The 26492-nt window shown below is 43.1% G+C and overlaps 1 protein-coding gene across 3 annotated transcripts in view; it reads right to left on the bottom strand.

Annotated features, from left to right (window-relative positions):
* LOC144894265 (zinc finger protein ubi-d4-like) overlaps nucleotides 1-26492 on the bottom strand; it is an 81752-nt gene that overhangs the window by 4693 nt on the left and 50567 nt on the right. For 2 of the 3 annotated variants that reach the window (XM_078786627.1, XM_078786628.1), the window contains exons 9-10: nucleotides 14732-14886; nucleotides 9802-9877 (exon numbers count right to left, since the gene is read on the bottom strand). In XM_078786627.1, coding sequence (XP_078642753.1) covers nucleotides 9802-9877; nucleotides 14732-14886 — 231 coding nt within the window. Of the gene's footprint in view, nucleotides 1-9801; nucleotides 9884-14731; nucleotides 14887-26492 lie in introns of all 3 variants that reach the window. The other variant, XM_078786629.1, reaches the window with a different exon arrangement.

Genomic DNA, 26492 nt, shown 5'->3' with positions numbered 1-26492 from the left:
CGGCTGGCGGGCTCTCGAGGAGGCTCAGGGCACGGGCAGCGGTGGCTGAACCGAGCGCTGCTACCACATGGTGGAAGCGGGTGTCGTCGGCCGTGATGCCTCGCAGGGCGAACAGGGAGTCCGCCTGGGCGAACCAAACCACCGCGTGAGCCTCCCAGAAGGTAGGCAGTTTAAGGGCAACTGCCGTGTCCATGTCGGTAGGTCACCAATGTAGGAGCTGTGCTCCCACGTCAATCGGAAGAATGGACGTGACAAAAAGCTGGAATTCGTCCGAGTTTCTTTGTTGTCACAAAACAACTCGGGTACTCTGAAAAGCCCGTTTATCGGGCAGCAATATATATACACACATTATCCCGGAGCGTTTGCCCGGGAAAGGCGAGAGGGGGCGTGGCCGGGCGTCCTGGCCGCGGCCTGGCAAGTCGAGGGCGGGCATGCCCGGGCGTCCCAGCCGAGGCCTGGCAAGTTGAGCGCGGGCCTGCCCGGGCGTCCTGGACGAGCCTGGCATGGTGATCGCTCCGCGTCCTTGGTAGGTGCAAGGCGATTGTGTAAACCCAGCGGTAGCCGCTACATATATATATATATATATATATATATATATATATATATATATATATATATATATATATACACACACACACATATACAGACTTGGCATTTAATATGGAATTTTTTTTTTGTGGGGGTGAACTTACTTTTCAAGATGTCTTAGAACCAAAAGTTCATTGGAATTATGTTGAAAGTATTCTAGATTTTGTTAATGTGACCTTTAAAAGAAACAAAAACCACATTTGACATTTCGAAACAAATAAATTGATCCTTGAAAGTGATGTAAACTGATATCGAACTCAATTCATGGACAGTACTGTGTTAAACTTCTGTACGTTTTCCAGAAGTATCTCTTTCTTTTGCACATTAGCCAATTTTGTTTTTTTAACAAAAACAAAAGTTAAATTACGACTGGGATTACGGACAGTAAAATTACAGTTCAGTACTTCGTGTAACCCCCACGAGCATTCAGGAGAGCACGTACACGTTGAGGCATGCTGTTCACAAGATTTGCCAAGGTTTGGACAGGAATCGCTTGCCATGCAGTGACAATAGCCTGCTGCAATTCACGCACAGAGGTCGGCTGCTGGTCCAAGTGGTCGATTTGATGCGTTAATTCTGCCCACAAGTTCTCTATCGGATTCATATCCGGGGACATGGCAGGCCACTCCATATGCGCTACACCACGGTCAGCAAGAAAGTGTTGGATCATGCGAGCACGATGAGGCCGTGCATTGTCATCTTGGAAGGCAAAGTTTCCTCGAAAGGCTGCACGAGCAAATGGAACCATGTTTCTTCCAGAATGGCCCTGTACTTGAACTGGTTCAGGTTTCCATTCAGAACAACCAGGTCAGTTTCACCCCCTGCATGAAAAGCAGCCCAAACGGTCACCCCACCACCTCCAGCTTGGACTCTTGGCACTATACAATCTTCGTTGTAGGCTTCATGCACTTGTCTGCACACTCGGACGCGGCCATCTTGACGATAGACCAGAAATCTAGACTCGTCACTGAAGATCACGTGATTCCAGTGTCCTGGCTGCCATGGACGGTGCTCTCTGGCCCACTGCAATCGGCGCTGGCGGTGTTGTCTGGTCAGGTGTGGTTTTCTCAGGGGACGCCTGGCACGATAGCCTGCTTGAACCAGTCGTTGGTTAACTAGCCTTCTGGATACAGGCACATTTGTCAGTTGCTGCCACTCAGCCCTAAGCCGATTAGCTGACTTGGTACGGCCATTGCGGACTAACCGGTGCAGCTGGCGATCATCCCTCCTTGTGGTTCTGCGGGGACGCCCTGGCCTCAGTATTGGAGTAGGGACACCCCTCTGAGCATTTCGTTTCAGGATCTTTGACACCTGACCTTGAGTGATGCCATACTGCTGAGCAATAGCACGCTGTTTAATGCCCGTAATTTCATAAAGCCACCACTCCATGACAAACAGCATTGTCGAGTTGATGGACCATCTCCAGAGGACGAGGCAATAACTTTTGGAGACATGCAGCAGTTGTTTTCCACTAATACAGAACGCAACAACCCCTTGTATACCCGATTGTGAAGCCAATCATCAAATGCACCTGTCCGTACATTTTGCCACGCCACCTGTGATATAATCCTGTTGTTGACTTCTTGCTGCGACAGACAATCGGTGACATGGTTCTTTTAACAAATAAATCACTAAAGTGTAAAAGAAACTCACCAGATTGATATACCGATTTAAGAAAGTAAACTCAAGTCAAGCAAAACATAATATTCCATATTAAATGCCAAGTCTGTATATACATATACATATACACATATACACACATATAAAACCAAAAAACATGGGTGGACAGGTCGACATAAAGCCTTGGTCGATGTTTGTGAGAATGTATTAATATGGATTATTGGAACATGCTGTACCTTTTAGTAATTTAGACCTTTAGAGCCCTTACACCTTTACACCTTTTAGACCTTTACACCCTTTAGAACATTTAAACCCTTTAGACTCCCAAGACCTTTTTGACCCTCTTCGACCACTTAGATCCATTGCCTTATTTGGAATCGATAGGCATTAACTGACACCTGATTGGGGATCCCCCTGCACCTCCCATGTTCCATACATTATCTTTTCATCCCCTCCTTTCCCCCTTTTTCTCTATCCAACACACTTCCCTTCTTTTTTAATCAATTTAACCAATCTATCCATCCTCCTTCTGTTATATAAATAATATGTGCTGATCTTTTACCTTTTAGACCCTTTTCACCCCTAAGATCCTTTGGACACCTGAGACTCTATTCTTTATGCCCCGAAAGAACACTTAAAACCTATATACCCGTTAGACCATATAAAATCCTAAGATCCCCATAAACCACATTAGACCCTTTGACCCATTTAGACACGTTAGATCATTCTAGACCCATTAAGACCCTTTTAGATCCCTGAAGACATTTTAAGACCCTTTAGACTCCTTGACCCTTTGACCTTTAGACCCCTAACTACTACAGTATTGCAAAATACCCTTTATATCTTGAACCTTGACGACCCCCTATAGACCATTAATATCCTTATAAACCCTTTGCACCTTTACACCCCTTATAGACCATTATATATCCTTATAAACCCTTTGCACCTTTACACCCCTTAGAGGGGGTTGAACCCCTTTAGACGCACACCACACTGACATCTATCTTCTTCATCCTATTAACTTGAAAATGAAACAGCAATTGTACAGTGCATCACTGATTGGGAAACAAACTATGTAGGTTTAAAAAGTCAAAGGTCAACTCAAGTCAAACTTCTAAAATCATCAATTTTCATCTGAATAATAATAATCAATTTTCATCCGATTGACCCGAGTTTTGATTAAGATCGTCAATTTTAATCTTAATGACATGGACAATTTGATGTATCCATGGCAACTTGTTTTTTGGGGCGGGGGTAACATTTTGCAACAAACATTTGCAACAAAACATTTTGCAAGTATCCTGCTCTGCATGACGTCTTTATTGTTTGGTTATTGTTTGTCTGTGAGCAGGATATCCCAAAAGGTTATGGACGGATTCGGACAAAACATGGTGGATTGGGGTTGTGTGTGTGTGTGTGTGTGTGTGTGTGTGTGTGTGTGAGTGAGAGTGAGAGTGAGAGTGAGAGTGAGAGTGAGAGTGAGAGTGAGAGAGTGAGAGTGAGAGTGAGAGTGAGAGTGAGAGTGAGAGTGAGAGTGAGAGTGAGAGAGAGAGAGAGAGAGAGAGAGAGAGAGAGAGAGAGAGAGAGAGAGAGAGAGAGAGAGAGAGAGAGAGAGAGAGAGAGATACAGTCACGTGAAAAAGTAAGTACACCCCATGTAAAGTTTTGACTTTTTCAACATATTTCAACATACAGCTATTTGATCTTCATTTCAACAATATTGATAGATAAAGGTGATATAATATAACAAATATCATGAAACATTTACATTTTGTAGTCCATTGTATAATTTAAATAAACATAAATGCAAATTTCGCATGTGGAAAAAGTAAGTACACCCCTACATTTATCACTACTTCAAATGCCTAAAATTAGAATGAGGTGCACCAGCTCAGGTGCAAATGATTAGAACGTCGTTAGAGAGGATCTTGGAGGAACCTGTCCTATTTAAACCTCAGACATTTGGTTTGGTTTGCTCTTTGTTGTTGAAGTGTGTGGCGTCACCATGCCTAGATCAAAAGAGCTCTCTGAGGCCTTCAGAAAGAAGGTTATAGATGCCTACGAGTCTGGGAAGGGATTTAAAAAGATCTCCAAACAATTTGAAATCAATCATTCGACTGTCCGGAAGATCATCTACAAGTGGAGAAGATTCCAAACAACTGCCAACTTTTTCAGACCAGGCCGCCCCAGCAAGTTCAGCCTGAGAGCAGACTGCAAGATGCTGAAAGAAGTCTCTAAGAACCCCAGAATGTCATCAAGGGACCTAGAGGTAGCTCTTGCCACTGTTGATGTCAAAGTGCACGAGTCTACCATTAGAAAGAGGCTGCACAAATTTGATCTACATGGAGGTGTGCCAGGAGGAAACCATTGCTGTCCAGAAAGAACATCAGGGCAAGACTAAAGTTTGCCAATGAACACCGAGGCAAAGACCAGCACTTCTGGAACAATGTGCTCTGGACAGATGAGTCAAAGGTAGAGCTATTTGGCCACAGTATCAGAAGACATGTTTGGCGAAAACCAAAGACAGCATTTGACCACAGGAACCTGATACCAACTGTAAAGCATGGTGGTGGAAATATTATGGTTTGGGGCAACTTTGCTGCATCAGGGCCTGGGCAGCTCACAATCATAGAATCCACTATGAATTCTTCATTGTACCAGAGGGTGCTTGAGGATAATGTGAGGCCATCTGTCATAAGTTGAAGCTCAACCGAAGGTGGACCTTGCAACATGACAATGACCCTAAACATACCAGTAAATCCACCAAGGAATGGCTGAAAAGAAAGAAATGGAGGGTTCTGGAATGACCAAGTCAAAGCCCGGATCTAAATCCCATCGAGATGTTGTGGGGGGATTTGAAACGAGCTGTGCATGCAAGAAACCCCTCAAACATCGCACAGTTGAAAGAATTCTGCATGGAGAAGTGGCAAAAATTTCTCCTAGTCGTTGTCAGAGACTGGTAGACAGTTATAAGAAACGCCTACTTGAGGTTGTTTCTGCCAAAGGGGGAAATACCACCTATTAGAGCCAAGGGTGTACTTACTTTTTCCACATGCGAAATTCGCATTTATGTTTATTTAAATTATACAACGGACTACAAAATGTAAATGTTTCATGATATTTGTTATATTATATCACCTTTATCTATCAATATTGTTGAAATGAAGATCAAATAGCTGTATGTTGAAATATGTTGAAAAAGTCAAAACTTTACATGGGGTGTACTTACTTTTTCACGTGACTGTATAAGGTTGAATTGATTCGATTTCGCTGAAGATCCCGATCCAGATACGATAATCTTTTTTAAGCGATTGTTCATCGTTGAGAGATAGGGGAAATGATAAATTGCACAATATCTCAAAATGTTATAGATGAGTTATGAAACTAGGTGGATGAGTTGGTTAGGTGACACGAACAAGCCCATTTGATTTTGTTTCAGGTCCAAATGCAGATCTGGCCTATCAGTGGATACAAAACGTAAACTGTTCAGCCTGGCGGAGGTATACGATCTACTGGTTGCCGTTCTATTTTAAATTTGGCTTGGATATTTGGATATTGACTTGGTGTGAGACGGAAGATACAGGAAGTGGAAGATGTTTACCACTTTGTTAATGAAGGCACAAAAAACCAAAAGACAAAATCAAAACTTGCATTTTGGTCTCAAATAGTGAACTTTATAACCGCCTTTAAAGAAAGAACATGGCTTGCCAATTCGTATAGTTGTGGAAACACTTGGAGTCTGCGAATGGAAGATTTCCTTTTGGGAAAGGCAGTCATTTTGATGGAAGAGTTGGCTGCATTATGTACGGCCTGGGAAGGCTTTCCTGTTTTTGCATTGTAACGAGACACCGCAGCTGTTCTGAAATTTCACCGGTTGTCATGTTTGCAAGTGCTTATCAGAACACCTTTTCCTTTTGAAGGTAGTACAACAAAAGCGTTGGATTTTGAACCAGGGTGAAAAAAAGTACAAAGATGACTTCAGAAAACAAAGTTATTTTGGCGACCATCATTGAAAAAACAGTATCTTAAAAGCTTAAGCCAAGCTATTTCAGTTAACTGCAGGACAACGGTCTCTGGCAAGTCATGTCGATGTGTTGGCATATTTGCCACATTTGCCAAGTGCAGCTTGGCTAGATTGAGGGACCATGGGAATTGTTGTTTCTCCTCCACTGCAGCCATTTGAGTAAGAAAGGTTTAACCACACAAACGGCTTGTTATCTTTTAAACAATATTAAACAGAAGCTTGGGCTCACGGAGGAGCTACAAGGATAGTAAGCAGCAGATTCATGGACACTAACAGGGGTCGAGAAGAACAGGTGAACAATAAAAACAAATAACATTACAGGACATGAGAGGGGAGCGATAGGAAGGAAGAGGGATCAAGGGATCAGCAAGAATAGAAGAACTAGGCAGGAGTATAGGAGGGATCGTGAAGTGATGAGCAGCGGTCTTGACATACTGGAGGGAAGAGCACGAGACAGACGAGGAGAGAGTTCTCACAGACCAGAGAAAAGCGGGATGAAGGTGAGCATTCAGCTTAGACATGGGGAGGGTAGCCAGGTAAATGTATGATTGGCCCAGGGCATGGAAAGGGGCTTGAGTAGACAAAGCAGATGAACAAGTCTCGACTATTCAAGTGCTGACACCATCAGGTGCAGAAGCAATGGAGGAGTCAAGAATGGCAAGGAATGTCTCCACCTTCATATGAGGGAAGATTACATGCTGGAGGGAGTTATTTTAGTGTGGCGGGGCAGGAGGAGGGGGACGATAGGATGAGTACAGGAAGAGAGGACTCTTGGCGTTTTCCACAAAGACAAAGTTAAAGCAATCAACCTTCACAAGAGCAGCATCCATTCTAATGTTGTCTTTCAAAAATGGAACAGATGAGGTGCATGGAACAGAAACGGATGACTAACTGCCAACACAATTGTGGACAGTGAGAGACCTGTGAGCTCAGACAATGCTTCCGAGGTTTATGGGGAGACTGCATTTGCCCATCAGTGGAGTTGGCAATCCAGGAATAAAAGGCAGTTCACTGGCTGTTGCTTCACATCATAATGCATCGTTACATGGTTGGGAAGTTGGGCAGGATAAGTGGAAGTGTGAAAGCACGAATCAATAGAGTGAGGGCATCATTCCGATGGAGTGAGTGCATCATTCCGATAGAGTGAGGGCATCATTCCGATGGAGTGAGTGCATCATTCCGATGGAGTGAGGGCATCATTCCGATGGAGTGAGGGCATCATTCCGATGGAGTGAGGGCATCATTCCGATGGAGTGAGGGCATCATTCCGATGGAGTGAGGGCATCATTCCGATGGAGTGAGGGCATCATTCCGATAGAGTGAGGGCATCATTCCGATGGAGTGACTGCATCATTCCGATGGAGTGGGTGCATCATTACGATGGAGTGAGTGCATCATTCCGATGGAGTGAGGGCATCATTCCGATGGAGTGAGGGCATCATTCCGATGGAGTGAGGGCATCATTCCGATGGAGTGAGGGCATCATTTCGATGGAGTGAGGGCATCATTCCGATGGAGTGAGGGCATCATTCCGATGGAGTGAGGGCATCATTCCGATGGAGTGAGGGCATCATTCCGATGGAGTGAGGGCATCATTCCGATAGAGTGAGGGCATCATTCCGATGGAGTGACTGCATCATTCCGATGGAGTGGGTGCATCATTACGATGGAGTGAGTGCATCATTCCGATGGAGTGAGTGCATCATTCCAATGGAGTGAGTGCATCATTCCGATGGAGTGAGGGCATCATTTCGATGGAGTGAGTGCATCATTCCGATGGAGTGAGGGCATCATTTCGATGGAGTGAGGGCATCATTTCGATGGAGTGAGTGCATCATTCCGATGGAGTGAGGGCATCATTCCGATGGAGTGAGTGCATCATTCCGATGGAGTGAGGGCATCATTTTGATGGAGTGAGGGAATCATTTCGATGGAGTGAGTGCATCATTCCGATGGAGTGAGTGCATCATTCCGATGGAGTGAGTGCATCATTCCGATGGAGTGAGGGCATCATTCCGATGGAGTGAGTGCATCATTCCGATGGAGTGAGGGCATCTTTCCGATGGAGTGAGGGCATTATTTTGAGAGATTGTCTCAACACTGTCTATATCCAGGGATGAATAGATAGCGGCACAGTTGGAGGATATGGTAAAGTGCAGGCCAGACCAATCTGCCCGATTGAAGTGGCAGATACGGCAGGCCCTTGGTGGTTCACTCAAGACCATCAGATAGATAGACAAGTTCAAGAGGACATGGTACGAGGAGCCTTGAAGAAGAGCAGGAAAGAACGGAGGGAAGGTTGGACATGATCAACTCTCAGAGAGTTGGAGCCATTAGAGGAAATGTGGATTGAGAATCCCACTGATTGCGTGGTGTCTAAAGTGTGTTGCAATACCATGGACAATGGTACGATTAGCGACACCAAAGCAGCTGGAATTGGAGATAATTTAAGTGGCCACAGATTACGAAAAGCGTGTGTGGGTGGAGGGCATGGGAGGTAATTAGAAGTTGTCTGAGAGGGCCTCAGTCAGTTCACTATCAAATATCCAACAATTTATTTGTTCAAACCCCAGAAACCCATTCAATTATATCGGAAATCACATCAACGCTTCATCAAACATTACTTTTGACAACTTCGTAAAATTGTTTTGCCAACACGTACTTAAAGGGCAAAAAGCAAACTGGCATCCCTTCTGCCGAGATTAGTTGGTGGACGCCAGAGATCCCACTATGTTATTCACAAAGAGTTGGCAAGTCATGGCCAGCACCCTGGACCTCCCTGGAGTCCTGGGAGCAAATAGTGCTGTGATTCAACAGGTGATTCACATTTTTCACGTGAACGGCCTTCTTCGATTACAAACGGAAACCAACACGATTAATCTGGAATTTCACTCTTGGCAAAGTTTACAAGTGCAAAGTATCACATGATGCACAAATATTATAGGAGAGGGATGATGGTCAATGGGATCCTTAGAATTGCTCAGTCACAGGAAAGCAGAATTCGGTGATACAAAACGTCTCCATTGGAGAAAGCCCTTTTCTGGTGAAAATCACTTTCTAGTGCAAAATATTTCACGCGATGAAACAAAAATGAGGTTGAAACTTCTCACATAGGCTCTACTATTGTCTATGCTGTTCAGGCAGTGTGGCATTATGGGTAAGGTCAAATTGGTGAATCGGGTCACAATGTCAAATGTAACGCTAAAGGCATGCTGATTGATGTATTTGGTCCTCCTCAAGTTAGTCTGTCCTGAATGTGGCACAGGTGTGATGGGCCAAATGTCCTTTTCTTGCATCCGAGTTTCCTTGTTTTTATTGCATTCCATTTTCATATAAAACTAACATTCAGCAAAACAACCAAAAAAAAACAAAAGCTTCAGTCCAACTAATCATTTAAAAATAAGGAAATAATTTTTTAAATGAGCAGCACCAAAATTTTCACCCTTATGTAAGGCAAGCAAAGAAAAAAAGGTCATCCGGCCCATCGTGTCTGTGTTACACCCCCATCCCAGCATTCACATACATTGCGGGTTACGCTCACCAAAGACTATCCATTACATACACCGTTACCTTCTGGAGGTTCATCCATAGGGGGCGAGAGGCAGTACATGTGATACCCACGATCGCAATCATCGCAGAATAACAACTGCTCCTGGCACAAAGGTGGACAGGGTAGTGGGGAGAGGGGTGGACAAACACATCCCATCACTCCGTTTATCTAACTACAAGCTGCCGTGTCCACCACTTGTTATGGGAAATACCACCATTTACCCTCACGTCATAATTCAACGTTTACCATCAACGCTTCATCATAGGCCGCCCAGAGAGTGAGTGCAACGACAGTAATCGGACTGAGGAATGGGCGGATCTGGATCTACGGATTTTGAGGGTCAGTCTTTAAGAATGCCTTTCGGAAACGCATCAAGCCAGCTGTCCTGTAATTTTCACTTGTTGGACCCATTGGTCAGGCAGTGACCATTTTGTCAGTGATCTATCAAATTATATACAATTGATCCACAACTCTTTATAACATTTGGGTTAAGTGTAAAATGAGGTCCTCAAGACCCTTAATAAACCAAAACAAAATTAATGTCTGGATAAGTTCATGACTTTATATGCAGGGCAACAAAATTCAACTTTTCTTCTTTTGTTTTTTCCCGTCTACCAAAACGGCTCCCAACATGAAATTTCTGGACAAGGAATTTTGCCAAGTTTTCACAAGACAACATCTTGGTGGAGTTTGACGGACAATTTGTGTGTGCCCTTTGTCGTTAGATCAAGGGGATCTCGAAGGGCGCGTCAAAGGTCTTCCGTGTTTCCACCAATATTCCATCTTCTGTGTTCCCATCTACGCGCATCAAGTGGCGTGTCAAAACGTAAAGGACGTGAGGTTCGGCAGATGGCATCATGGAAAATATGAGAGGATAGGAGAAAGGAAGTGGTAGAGGTGGGGATTTGGGACCCTAGAATGGCTGAGTTGGGTGATATGAAACAACCAGATAAATGGTGGACTCCATTTAAAAAGACATCTTAGTTTCCAGTGTCGTGATCTTTAAACCGCTAAACCTCTAGAGTGTGAGGGTGTGCACACAGCATGCATCAAAGCTCAAATCCATTCTTTGATATTCAATACTTTTTGTATTTTGCACTTAAAAGTACCTAAAATAAGTTCTTATTTCACCTGTTTATGCTCACCGAGGTCACTGTAAACGCCATGGTATAAATCTCCCCAAAAATTTTTAAATTACAAATAAACTAAACATATTGGGAAACTCAGACGCAGGAAAAGGAGGTTGTTGGGTCCATCAAGCCTGTGCCAAAAATATATAAAAGTCTGATAAACTTTGGGACTCCTCATTAAAAGGTCAGTCGAGTCCCAACAAGGACATTTTTGGAAGATTATAAAGCTCTGACCGCCTTGGGAGGCAAAGTGCAGCCCTTCATCGGAGCAGGATGACCCCAAGTACATGTAACCCTCTTTCTCCTGATAAAAGGGATGAAGACATGGCGAGTTAGGTTGTCCCTGGGCGTGGAAGTAGGGAAGCGAAACTGGAAGCCCAATAAAGGAAGTGTTTACACTCACAAACTGCACGAAATCTTTCGACTCAGAAATTATACAAATCAACTCATTTTTGGCACAATTGGACATGCTGTCAAACATGGTGAGCGTGGTTAGAGCAAGAGCAGAGCTCCGTCGCATTGCATTCTGAATAGTGCAGAACGATTCGTCGCAAACAGATCAATCCTGCAGGCCCGGCAGCCCCTTTCGATGCCACCATCTCTCTTTCAAAGCCAAACATCGTCCGCTCAACCGCTTTGGGACTTGCGTAGAAAATTACCAGCAAAGGGTGTTTCTGAAGCTGCAATGGCGTCTTACTTGCTTTCCAATGGGAAACAGAAATTTGGAAACGACCTAATTAAAGCGACGCTAACGAGTAAAAAAAAAGGTCGATAAAACCAACACAGGATGTTGTACCCCCATTAACCCACCCCAATCTCAGACTCAAACATTTTCCCAACTCAATTACTTGTCCATAGTTTCACAACATACTGTCAAGTCCTTAATCAGGTGAAAACAACCTAAAAAATAATTATTTAATAAAGCCACAACCAATGTACGTCCTCTACAGAAAGAAGACAAAGCCAGTAGCTGTACTGTTGTAGAAGAGTAACATCCCCATTGAATGTACAATGTCCAAGGAGATCGTACAGGGTAGTGGAGCACAGGTTGAAGGAATTGTTAATGATCTATGGGACGATTAGACAACAGGACCTTATGCTGTGTGCGCACGGAGTCTAGGCACGTATGGCGTCTCCATACAGCTTCCAATAGGATCGACTTAGGTACACCCTCCATATATTTTGGAATGTTAAATGTCACATGGCAAATACCAAATGAAAATGCTTTCATGTGAAACTTGAAAACGGAAATACAAATGGGATCCTTAAATCAAAGTTCAAATCTATGCACCGATAGGGCCTGTCCATATAATACGTCTGCAAACTAGTAAAGTTTTGGGATCCCCCTGCACCTCTCATGTTCCATACATTATCTTTTCATCCCCTCCTTTCCCATATTCCTCTATCCAACACACTTCCCTTCCTTTTTAATCAATTTAACCAATCTATCTATCCTCCTTCTGTTGTATAAATAATATGTGCCAAGTTCCCCTATAATAAACATCACAATGTGCTTTGTTTCATCGAGTGGCCTATTCAATCCCAAAAATAACCAGTGCAGCAACTGCAACAAAGTTCTTTGCTTTATCTCGACACAAACGTTAACTTTTATTCTAAGTCACTCCACTGTATAAATATAACATTCCATAAACATTATTAAGTATTGCTGTCACCTGGATAAGACCTCAAAATATTGAAGATGTTATAAAATGAAAAGATTTTCTTTTTCCATGGGGTGGGTGATTAAAATCTTCCTGAAAACCAGTTTCCATTGTGCTGCAGATTATATTTACATTTTCCTTCAATCCATATACCACCTGGAAAGGTCAGTGTTTGTGCTTTTTAAAAATTAAATAAATAGTCAAGGCTTGTGGAAGAGCTAGGACACAGAAAGGATCAACACACAACATAACAAAGGGAACAGCAGGAGAAAGAGGAAACGTCAATAGCAGGGTGGAGGGAGAGGATAGATGGAGATGGACAAACATGGGATACAGGTAACGATGAGGGGTCGGGGAGAACGCACAATGGATACATACAAGAGGATGCTCGTTATCAAAATGGGCTTTAATAGCACATGCTCATAAAATTAACGCTTACCCAACTAGGGTTACACCCCACCCCCACAAACACGAGTAATACCCCCTATATACTCGGGTTTTACCCTCTATATACGAAGGGCTATACACTATAGTTACACCCCGATACACTAGGATTTTACCCTATATAAACTAGGGTTACAACCATCAAACACTAGGGTTACACCCCCCATACACTAGGGTTACACCCACCATACACTAGGGTTACACCCACCATACACTAGGGTTACACCCCCCATACACTAGGGTTACAACCCCCATACACTAGGGTTACACCCGCCCATACACTAGGGTTACACCCCCCATATACTAGGGTTACACCCCCCATACACTAGGGTTACACCCCCCATACACTAGGGTTACACCCCCCATACACTAGGGTTACACCCCCCATACACTAGGGTTACACCCACCATACACTAGGGTTACACCCACCATACACTAGGGTTACACCCCCCCATACACTAGGGTTACACCCCCCATACACTAGGGTTACACCCCCCCCATACACTAGGGTTACACCCCCCATACACTAGGGTTACACCCCCCATACACTAGGGTTACACCCCCCATACACTAGGGTTACACCCCCCATACACTAGGGTTACACCCCCCATACACTAGGGTTACACCCCCCATACACTAGGGTTACACCCCCCCATACACTAGGGTTACACCCCCCCATAAACTCGGGTTACACCCCCACACACTAGGGTTACACCCCCCCATAAACTCGGGTTACACCCCCCCATAAACTCGGGTTACACCCCCACCCCCCATACACTAGGGTTACACGCCCCCCCCCATACACTAGGGTTACACCCCCCCCCCCCTCCCATACACTCGGGTTATACCCTCTAAACACTAGAGTTATACCATCTATAAACTATGGTTACACCCCCCACCCATGCACTAGGGTTACACCCCCTATACACTTGGGTCACACCCCCTGTACATCAGGGTTATACCCCTCCCCCATCCACTAGGATTATACCCCCTATACACGAGGGTTGTACCCCTCCTCCCCCCACACGCACACCAGTTAACAACCCCTCCACCTCCCAATGGGTGGAACCCTAGTTTTGTTCATGCATGAACAACAGCATGAACAAATAGTCAACCACAGGAGTATTTGTTCATGTTAAAAAGGGTGACACCCACCACAAACTAAGGTTACACCACTTACACCCTCCCCCCGAGGTGTGGAGTTGCACTCCACCCCCCCCCCCAAACTAGTGAAACACTCCCATCCTCTCCCTCCTCCCCCCCCCTCCATGTCCCAACCTACGGACACGACCCCTCAACTAGGATTACACCCCCAACCTCCCCCAAACTGGAGTTACACCACAGATAGAGCTGCATACCCAACAAGTGAGAAAATACAAATGTAGCTCTTAAATCAAGCCAAGTATCCTTATTTAGACTAATCTAATTAAATTAATCAACCTAATTAAAAATAATCCCTATGATGAGTTTTTTTTTAAAATACCGAACGCATCTCGCCCTCATCAAGTTAATTCAACTACATCGAGTCAACGATTCCCCTTAAGCCTTAATCGCATCGCTCGGCCAAAGTACAACTGACGGAGACCAACCGCGTCCGCATCCGCAAAAGGTCTTCACACTTCTCCTCGGCAAGTAACAAACCTCACACGTGACATGGAGATGGACAACCGCTGTAAGCAATATTATTTGTTTTTCGCATTGTTCTTTGTGTTTACGCGTGCATGGATGTGTGTGGACCGCGCTGTTCTGCCACCGACATCGTTCTCCGAGGTTCCGCAGAGGCTGCAGCTCTTGCACTCGATGCACTGCCAGCGGTAGGTGCGCACGGCCGCACGCATGTTGTCCGTGAACTGCAGGCACGTGGGATGTCCTGCACACAAAACACGCCACTCGGGGTCGCCCACCAGAACAGGAAGTCATCAGACAACTCCAGGCAGGGAACAGGGGGGTCCATTTATAAACCACGTGACCGTATCACAGGGTAATAAACACACAGGTCGGTAAAACCCACTTGGCCTATCATGTGCACGCCATATCAACACCACAGCACTGACAATGACTGCAGAGAGCTCTTATTCTGAAGATAACCGGTTAGCTTTATGGTAACCTTAACAATCAGCCAATAATATACCCAAAATGGCTGCGGTGCGGTCAAATTTTTTTTACCCTCTTATAGTTAAACTACCAAAATCAAGACTGTGCTCACCTTCACTCTTTCATTCCCTTTTTCTTCCCACCTCTGGAACAACCTCCCCCATTCCCTTCAATCCCACTCCTCCCTCCAGGTCTTTAAAACAGATGTTCACCATCATCTCTTATCTTCCCCCATCCAAAACCTTGATCTTTTCTACCCCCGCTAATTCACCCCAGATCCACCTTGTTTGAAATACCAACTTCTTTCCTGGAAGTCCTAGCAGTATCCTTGTGTTTTATACTTCTCCCACCCCCACCCCCCATTCCCACGCCTCCTCCCCCAAGCCCTCTCCCTCCCACAGATCTCCCGATGTCCCTGCTCTCAAATGTTGTGTTTGTGTGCTTCCCCCTCTCTCCCCATCTTGTCTTCTGCTCCCCTTATTATATGTTTTATGTGTCTGTTTTGTTGTTTTGTGTGATTAATGTTAGCTCTTTCATGAGCCTCGATCTTGTATACAAAAAAATAATAATAACTAGAACGGGCACTCGGTAGAGCGCATACCTTCGCCGCAGCTACTGTTCTGTACTTGGCATGGGAGTGTAGGGAACAGAACAGTGAACAGTTTGGTGCTGATTTCATGCAAATCGGATAAGAATTGACCGAGTTATGACAAAAAACGCACATTTTGCAAGGTCGTGACCCCCCTGACCTTTGACCCCCAACCGCTAACAAGGGTAATGTCTTCACTGGGTCATGTCGTATATCACAAGATCGGGCATTGAATTCTGAACATTTTGGCATTAGTTGCATGCCAATTGGATAAAAATTGACCGCGCTATGGTAAAAATACGATTTTGACCTTTTCGTGACCTTGACCTTGACCTTTGACCCGATTGCTCCCAAAATCTAATCAAATGTGTCCCGTATAATAACCAATCATCCCACCAAATTTCATGCAATTCGGTTGAATACTTTTTGAGTTATGCGAATAACATACACACACACACACACACACAGACATACAAATAAATACACAGCGATCAAAACATAACCTTCCGCTTTTGCGAAGGTAATAATAAAATATAGTGAGGACGCTGATGGGGATCACAGCGTTCGTGGGTGGAAATCCACCTGAAGGGAGTAGTATTTAAGGATTTGAGTTAAAATCTTCAGGAAGTCGAGCTGGTATCTGAAGAATTACCAGGTCATTCATTATTCGGTTGTTGTAAAAGAAAAAAACCCCAGCTGCCACATCATAACTTTTGGGGTGGGGTAATCTACCTGCCCCACCTGTTCTAGTCCACGAATACGATACGATACTAATCCATGAGTTAAGGTCAGCACTTATTTCCTTCTTGTATACTACAGGTCGCTCTGAATGATTGTGGGTCCTGATCGTATCCTGCCTGTACTTGGCTCTTACTTTGGCATCATGAAACCAAGTATGCCATTTATTGAACATAAATAAATAAATAAAAATACACAGTGGATTTACCTGCAGCACGAGGCCGGCACACAATGAATTATTCCTTTTGAAGAGCACCAAGGAATCTTCAACATCTCGACTCCCAAAGGATGGGCCGTGCCCAGCTAACACAACACCGTTGGGCCAACGTGGGAAAATAGACGTCACGATTGCAACCAATAGGCAACGTCAGGCCAACGTTGGAAAATAGACGTCGCGATTGCAACCAATAGGCAACGTCAGGCCAACGTTGGAAAATAGACGTCGCGATTGCAACCAATAGGCAACGTTAGGCCAACGTTGGAAAATAGACGTCGCGATTGCAACCAATAGGCAACTTCAGGCCAACGTTGGAAAATAGACGTCGCGATTGCAACCAATAGGCAACGTTAGGCCAACGTTGGAAAATAGGCGTCGCGATTGCAACCAATAGGCAACTTCAGGCCAACGTTGGAAAATAGACGTCGCAATTGCAACCAATAGGCAACATCAGGCCAACGTTGGAAAATAGACGTCGCGATTGCAACCAATAGGCAACGTTAGGCCAACGTTGGAAAATAGACGTCGCAATTGGAACCAATAGGCAACGTCAGGCCAACGTTGGAAAATAGACGTCGCGATTGCAACCAATAGGCAACGTCAGGCCAACGTTGGAAAATAGGCGTCGCGATTGCAACCAATAGGCAACGTCAGGCCAACGTTGGAAAATAGGCGTCGCGATTGCAACCAATAGGCAACGTTAGGCCAACGTTGGAAAATAGGCGTCGCGATTGCAACCAATAGGCAACGTTAGGCCAACGTTGGAAAATAGACGTCGCGATTGCAACCAATAGGCAACGTTAGGCCAACGTTGGAAAATAGACGTCGCAATTGCAACCAATAGGTAACGTTAGGCCAACGTTGGAAAATAGACGTCGCGATTGCAACCAATAGGCAACGTTAGGCCAACGTTGGAAAATAGACGTCGCAATTGGAACCAATAGGCAACGTCAGGCCAACGTTGGAAAATAGGCGTCGCAATTGGAACCAATAGGCAACGTCAGGCCAACGTTGGAAAATAGACGTCGCGATTGCAACCAATAGGCTACGTCAGGCCAACGTTGGAAAATAGACGTCGCGATTGCAACCAATAGGCAACGTCAGGCCAACGTTGGAAAATAGACGTCGCAATTGCAACCAATAGGCAACGTCAGGCCAACGTTGGAAAATAGACGTCGCAATTGCAACCAATAGGCAACGTCAGGCCAACGTTGGAAAATAGACGTCGCGATTGCAACCAATAGGCAACGTCAGGCCAACGTTGGAAAATAGACGTCGCGATTGCAACCAATAGGCAACGTCAGGCCAACGTTGGAAAATAGACGTCGCAATTGCAACCAATAGGCAACGTTACCCCGACGTCAATAATGCACTTGCGACCAATTGACCAAATGCCAACGTTGGCCCAACGGTGTTGTGTTAGCTGGGCGTGGCCACGAGTGGCAGTTTATTTAGTTCCAATAAATATGACACTTTCAGTCTGTTTGAATACAGGACCAGGCCGCTCAGTAACAAACACTCCACACAATGTCGTGTCCCCCTTGTGTTCAAGCAAGCAATACCGTTTACTTTACAATCATTACCGTTGCACGAGAGGTGATTTTGCGAACAAAAAACAAAAGGACAAGTAAAAAGCATTCTATAGCTACATCCTCCTTACTTTTGCTGTTTTGGCCTCACTCCTCCATATCATTGTGACACAGGGCATACGTAATTAAATTAAATGAACATACGATCCCAAGTAATCACATGGTTAGAGATAGGCCTCATGAGAGCATAGGAAACCAGTGAAAATAGACAACTGTGATCCGATCCATTGCAATGTTATTTACTGGGTCTACACTCACTGATAACATCATGACGAGAACAGCACCCGGTAGAGAGCATACCTCCGCCAGGTGGAACAGTTTACATTTTGTATCCCATCCCATGGATCTGGATCCGGACCTGAACCAAAATCGAATCGGCTTGTTCTTGTCACTTAACAAACTCATCCACCTAGTTTGTCATAATCCGTCCACAACTTTTTGGAATATCATGCTATACATAGTTTTTGGCCTTATCACTCAATGGCGAAAAATCACTTAAAAAATTTAAATAATTCTCTGATCTGTACCTACATTCGGAATTTCACTGAAATCGAATGGATTTGTCATTGTCACACCCGCAACCTGTCCACCAAGTTTCGTCCGGATCGTTCCACGGCTTTTTGAGATATCGTGCCACATATCAGTTTTAGCTCCATCACTCAATGGTGAAGAATCACTTTAAAATTCTCACAGCCAGATCTGGATCCACATCTTCACCACAATCTAATCATTTTGTCCTCATCACATACCCAACCTCTCCACAAAATCTCATCCAAATGCATCAACAACTTCATGAGATATCCTGTTCACAAACAGACCAACAAGAAGACATGATGCGGAGCACGATACTTGCAAAATCCGCCCCCCCCCCCCCAAAGTTTTCCATCGATACAGCAAATTGTCCATTTCATCAAGATTAAAATTTACGATATTGATCAAAGTTTGGGTCAACAGGATGAAAAGTGATGATTTTTCAGATGAAAATTGACGATTTTGGAAGTTTGAACTTGAGTTGACCTTTGACCGATTGACCTCAAAAATAATATGTTTCCCAATTTAAAGACTCGATATGCAAATGCTGTTCAATTCTCAAGTCAATCGGTTGAAAATTGATGGCTTTTCAGATGAAAATTGATGACTGAAAATTTGACCTTTGACCTTTTTACCTCAAAAATAGTTCATTTCCCAATTTAGTGACTCGACATGCAAATGCTATTCAATTTTCAAGTCAATCGGATTTAAAATGGCGATTTTAGAAATTTGACCTCCGGATGACCTCTGACCTCAAAATCAATAGGCTTCTCAATTGGGACGACCGATACAACTTGGTGAAGTTTCGTGACGATCGGTTTAGAATTGTGACCTGTAGGGCAGTGACAAACAAACAGACAGACAGACAGACAGACACAGACAGACAGACCCACAAACGCAACCGACCAATATACTTGAAAAATCTTCGATTTTGCAAGTAATAAACAAGAAAGACCTGTCAGGCTTCCGCCTTCCGCCTGACATCATGACAAAAATGGAGAGAATCAATAATCGATTGATTAATTGTGTGATTAAAATAAATAAATAATAATCGTAAAAGAATTAATTTCTTAATCAATTGGCTAATAACATACCTCAATCACCACCGTTTCATCTGAATCTATAATACGTTTTGAAAATAAGTTAATCAAATAATTAAATAATTAATCAATTAATTGATCAATTGATTAATCGGATGCCACTGAAATGTGAGTACGTCTACTAATTACGTACTGTTTGAATACGAGTTGGACCATAAGTACGTCTATTAATTATGTATTTTTGGACCATGACTCCATCTATTAATTGCACCCATTAATTACATACTATTGGAACGTACCTTTTCGACCTTTATACCCCCTTGTTAACCCTCTGTAACCGTTTGTAACCCTTTGTAACCCATTGCAACCTTTATGTTTATACCCTTCATACCCTAGCTTCAAACCTTTAAACCATTCACTTATTGCACTCCTTAGAACTTTTTTTTTTTTTTTTTTTTTTACCCTTTTCTACTCTTTTCTGCACTTTCCTACCATTTTCGAAAGACACCCTTTAGATACCCTTTAGACACTTTGATACCCTTTGGACACTGATACCCTTTGGACACGTTGATACCCTTTTGAGTTTAGACACTGATATTCCTTAGACACTTTGATAACCTTTGGATGCTTTGATAACCTTTGGATGCTTTGATACCCTTTCGACACTTTGATAACCTTTGGACACGTTGATACCCTTTCGAGTTTAGACACTGATATTCCTTAGACACTTTGATAACCTTTGGATGCTTTGATACCCTTTCGACACTTTGATAACCTTTGGACACGTTGATACCCTTTATAATTTAGACACTGATATTCTTTAGACCCTTTGATAACCTTTGGATACTTTGATACCCTTTGGACACTTTGATACCCTTTGGACACTTTGATAACCTTTGGACACGTTGATACCCTTTCGAGTTTAGACACTGATATTCCTTAGACACTTTGATAACCTTTGGATGCTTTGATACCCTTTCGACACTTTGATAACCTTTGGACACGTTGATACCCTTTATAATTTAGACACTGATATTCTTTAGACCCTTTGATAACCTTTGGATACTTTGATACCCTTTGGACACTTTGATACCCTTTGGACACTTTGATACCCTTTAGAGTTTAGACACCGATACTCTTGAGACACTTTGATACCCCTTAGAGTTTAGACACTGATATTCTTTAGACACTTTGATACCCTTTAGAGTTTAGACACTGATATTCTTTAGACACTTTGATACCCTTTGGAGTTTAGACACTGATACTCTTTAGACTCTTTGATACCCTTTTGATACTTTGATACCCTTTGGACACTTTGATACCCTTTGGACACTTTGATACCCTTTGGAGTTTAGACACTGATATTCTTTAGACACTTTGATACCCTTAAGAGTTTAGACACTCATATTCTTTAGACACTTTGATACCCTTTAGAGTTTAGACACTGATACTCTTTAGACACTTTGATACCCTTTCGAGTTTAGACACTGATACTCTTTAGACACTTTGATAACCTTTGGATACTTTGATACCTTTTGGACACTGTGATACCCTTTGGACACTTTGATACCCTTTGGACACTTTGATAACCTTTGGACACTTTGATACCCTTTAGAGTTTAGACACTGATACCCTTTAGACACTTTGATACCCTTTCGACACTTTGATACCCTTTTGACACTTTGATACCCTTTCGACACTTTGAAACCCTTTCGACACTTTGATACCCTTTCGACACTTTGAAACCCTTTCGACACTTTGAAACCCTTTCGACACTTTGATACCCTTTTGACACTTTGATACCCTTTTGACACTTTGATACCCTTTCGACACTGTCGACTCCTTTGACCTGAGACCATTTTTAAACGTTTTAAGATCTTTTAGACAATTCAGACCATTTCAACTTTAAATTACACCCGTCAGACCCCATAGCCTTTTTTAAGATCGATCTACACTTAAGACCCTTTCAACTATTTAGACCCCTTTAGACCATTTAAACCTTTCACTTGCAATCAGTGACCTTTCATTTAGTAAACTGTTTCATTTATTTGCCACACAAAATACACCACACCAAACAAGTACTGATGAGGGTCTGGAATCTCTTGATTGCTCTTTATAGTTTATCTTGCATTCAACCCACAATACCTCTTTTGAATAATGACATGAAATTAACAAGTTTGATCGAGAGTGAAAGTAACAAGGTCTGCACTGGCTCGGTGCCACTGCACCAATAGCAGTGATGTTCTGTGATAGGTCCACACGTGCGGGAAACAGTGCAGTTTGTGTTATAACATTAGCTATTGGCTTATTAAGGATTTCCTTTCTCCATTTACAATAATCTGCTGAGACATCATTTCTCCATACAATTCATGTCCATACGATCATGTTATGCTGCTTGCGAAGGCATTATTATCCCCATATTATAGTCAACAGGTGAACAACACTGAGGCCACCAGGCTTGAAGGTAGAAGGGGGTTTTAAAACGTGGCCCAAAAAGTTGGGACTCGGAGATTCTGGAGTGCATTCGGTGACAGGGGACAAAGTCTCGACTCCCTATCGGACAGTTCAATGGGATGAGGAATAGTCTCCCATGGGAGTCATGCCCGAGTGCACGTTCATGTTGTAGTCGAAAGGTTTGTGACCCTTGTCACAGTAGTCCTTTATCTTCTGCCCCCACTAAGATCAGTGAAGGTATAGACTGGCCAGGAAATGGAGTTCGTGGAAATGTGGAATTTAGTCAGGGTACCACTATGGCCTAGGTTGCACTATGGCCTGCTCTTTTTCAAGGGTGCTGTGGGATCTTTAACATTCAGAAGTGAATGCTAGCAGATTGACCAGCCGGCTTAACACCCTTCAATGAAAGAAGGGCATACTCGCTGATGGAGTACTCTACCAGCTAAGCATCAGGAGGCAGTTTATAGTCACATGTTATTCTGTTGGGAATCAAAATCCAGATGAAACAAGTCAGTCCGAGCTGTCCGTGTCGTAATAATGGGTCAGTTCATCTATTTAGGGTTTCGCATTATTATTATTATTTTTTTTACCTCCACCACCAAAGGTGGATGGAGGTTATGTTTTCACCCCCTTTGTTTGCTTTGATGAAAATTTTCAATTTTCATCAGAGCATATGTCGGTCTGTCTTGGGATCATATCTCGCTCGGTCTGTCTCGTTTGTTTGTTTTTATATTTGTTTGCATGATACCTCGCAAACGCTTTCAGCCATCTTCGTCAAACATTACCAGAGGATTCTGAAGGACAAAAGTGAAGCTGTCAATGTTTTTTGACTATATGGGTCAAAGGTCAAGGTTCTCTGGTTTATCCAGGCAATATCTCAGCCATCCTTTGAGCTAGGAAGCTTTTTTGGGCAAAATAATGAATAAGTGCTTTGGCCAAAGCGGTATGTTTTATTTTTTTGATTAATCAATTAATTGATTAATTACTTAATTATAGATTTATTAAGCACTTATTTATTTTCTTTCTCATCTGGGCAATATCTCAGGCACCTTTTGAGCTAGGAAGCTGATATTTGGACATGACAATGACCAAGTGATTTGGCTATAAAGGGTATTTTAGATTTTTTTTTTTATGTCGGAGGCTCCAGCACGGTCTATATGATCCCTCATCGAGAACAGGCCTGAAATAAAAGAGAAGAAAAGTGTATGATGAAAAGTGTATGGTGTTTGTTTGCATGAAAGATTGAAGCTAGCCCGGTAGCTGTAGTTTGAGTCAGACAGAATGCAAGACCAGACATCTTGAATGCAAGACCTTTAACACTCCGAAGTCAGGACAGATAGTACTACCCTGGGTGGTTGCTGTCTACAACCTACTACCTACATTCAAATGGTACATAATTAATAGACGGATTGTACTCACGTTCAAATAGTATGTAATTAATATTGTACTCATATTCAAATGGTACATAATTAATAGATGGGTTGTACTCACATTCAAATGGTACATGATTAATAGATAGATTGTATTCAGGTTCAAATGGTACATAATTACTCGAACAATCACGTTCAAATGTTCTCACGTGACGTGACATCCAAAATCACATTCTCACGTTCAAATGGTACATAATTAATAGATGGATTGTACTCGTTTCAAATGGTACATAATTAATAGATGGATTGTACTCGTTTCAAATGGTACATAATTAATAGATGGATTGTACTCGTTTTAAATGGTACATAATTAATAGATGGGTTGTACTCACGTTCAAATGGTACATAATTAATAGATAGATTGTACTCAGTTCAAATGGTACATAATTAATAGATGGATTGTACTGTTCAAATAGTACATAATTAATAGATGGATTGTACTCACGTTCAAATGGTACATAATTAATAGATTGTACTCACGTTCAAATGGTACATAATTAATAGATGGATTGTACTCAGTTCAAATGGTACATAATTAATAGACGGGTTGTTCTCACATTCAAATGGTACATAATTAATAGATGGATTGTACTCATGTTCAAATGGTACATAATTAATAGATTGTACTCAGTTTAAATGGGACAAAATTAATACATGGATTGTACTCATGTTCAAATGGTACATAATTAATAGATGGATTTTTCTCACGTTCAAATAGTACATAATTAATAGATGGATTGTACTCACGTTCAAATGGTACATAATTAATAGATGTACTCACGTTACAATAGTATGTAATTAATAGACATCCTCTCAGACCATTAATACCAGGTGACATCATTATCAACATTATCAGTTATTATCATTATTATAATTATCACTTTCAATATTGTAATTATTATTACTATCATTATTATTATAACCATTATGTACCATTATCATTATCATGTGTCATTATCATTATGTACCATTATCGTGATCAAAATCTCATCGGCTATCATATATCAGTGACCAGGTCACTCCACCTTGGACATGCTACTTCTACTCTCTCAACAATGTAGGCCCTCAATGTCAGACCCATTCCTGATCTGTATCAGTGATTTATCCGACTCTCTGGAAAATCCTCTTTATCGATTTGCTGATGAATCCACCCCCTGCCGTGACATCCCTGATCCTTCAGACAGCTTTTTTCCCTCTCAAGACCTTGGCAAAATCACAAGCTGGTAAAACTCTTGGAGTATGTCTTTCAATCCTGACAAATCTCATTGATTGTCTGCTGATGATTGCTTCTGTATCCATCTTGTCCACCATGCGTCTTCCCCTACCAATCATCATCCCCACACCCATAAAGTGCCCAAGCCTCCCTCCATTCTGTCCTTCAACTCTGGTGTTGGTGTCCCCCCCCCCCCTCCCTACTGTTGCTTTTGTTCTGTTGTGTCCTGATGTTCTAGCTCTTCTACGAGCCTTGACCTTGTATACCAAAAAAATGGCTTGGTTTGAGAAAAGATGCATTGGTGAAAGAGACGATCGAAGGATAGGATTGAAGGAAGGTAGAGAATGATGTTGTGAGATCGGATGAAAGATGGAGACAGATAGAAAAAGCTGAAAATGAGAGCCATCGGCAGAGAAGGGTGACACCGATGTAAACCGTGAACATGCTAAAAGGGAGAGCACTTCAGGGGAAGGTCTTGTATGTCAAGTCATGTGATCCTCTCACAACCGACCTTCCACCCCAAACCACCTTCGCACACCCTCCTCACTCCCAACACAAATTCCTCCTGAAATGATGTGCTCCAGCACCATATTGTTCCCAGGCAACACTCTATACTGCTCCAACACAGTATCCCAACCACATGGCTCTAACACTATCTTCACCTTTGATTCGAGGGTTATGTGACGGGGTTCAAACTAAAACAAAAACCTTCAGGCACACACACATTCTCATTTTATCTGAAATTATGATCAGTGAACTAGCCTTACAGTGTGGCTTCACAAAAACCAGTTACATAAAGCATATTTAATAACTGTACATGTGGAAACAGGAAATTTCTAAATAAATAAGTTATTTTTAATTGACCGAATGAATGAATGAATGATCGTTTTAAGGCCATTTTTCCCCACTGGAGTGCGGGTTAGCCTTGCAGGCCCCATGACCTCATCGGGCCCTGTTTGAGGCAATGTTTTTATGGCCGGATGCCCTTCCTGACGCCAACCCTTAGGCGCCTCTTACGATGTGCAGGGATAGGTGTACCTATTCTAAATCGGGGTACACACCAGATCATTCATCTCAGCAAGCTGGTACTCAATTTGCCGACCTCGGAAGGATGACAGGCTGAGTCAACCACCCTGGTGTTAATTCAGCGATCGACCGGGATTCAAACTCAGGATCCTAGGATCCCAAGCTAGCGCCCTAACCGCTAAGCCAACACCAGGAAGGGTAAGACAACTGAAGACGAGATGGGATAAATCTGTGCATGAGAGAGAGCAGTTTGCTTTGGAAGAATTCCCAGGAAGAATTGATGTCAGAGGCAGTGGAGATGGGAGACCAGTCCAGATGATTGATGGCTGCTTGAAGACCGTGCTGCTTATTTTTAATTGACTGTTCACATTAAATTTATTTATCCATTTCCCTGAAACAACGCCAAGAGGTACTGTTTGCGGATCCATCGTGTGATATGCACTTTTGCTTTGCCTTTCATGGATGCCGTGCTGGGCTCCGGGGTCGGCCGAGCCGTGCTGGGCTCCGGGGTCGGCCGAGCCGTGCTGGGCTCCGGGGTCGGCCGAGCCGTGCTGG

The sequence above is a fragment of the Myxine glutinosa genome, chromosome 11 (assembly GCF_964187855.1).
Source record: "Myxine glutinosa chromosome 11, kmMyxGlut1.1, whole genome shotgun sequence".
NCBI classification, from domain to species: Eukaryota; Metazoa; Chordata; class Myxini; order Myxiniformes; family Myxinidae; genus Myxine; species Myxine glutinosa.
Note: the sequence above shows the minus strand (reverse complement) of the source record. Positions and strands in the feature narration are given on the sequence as shown.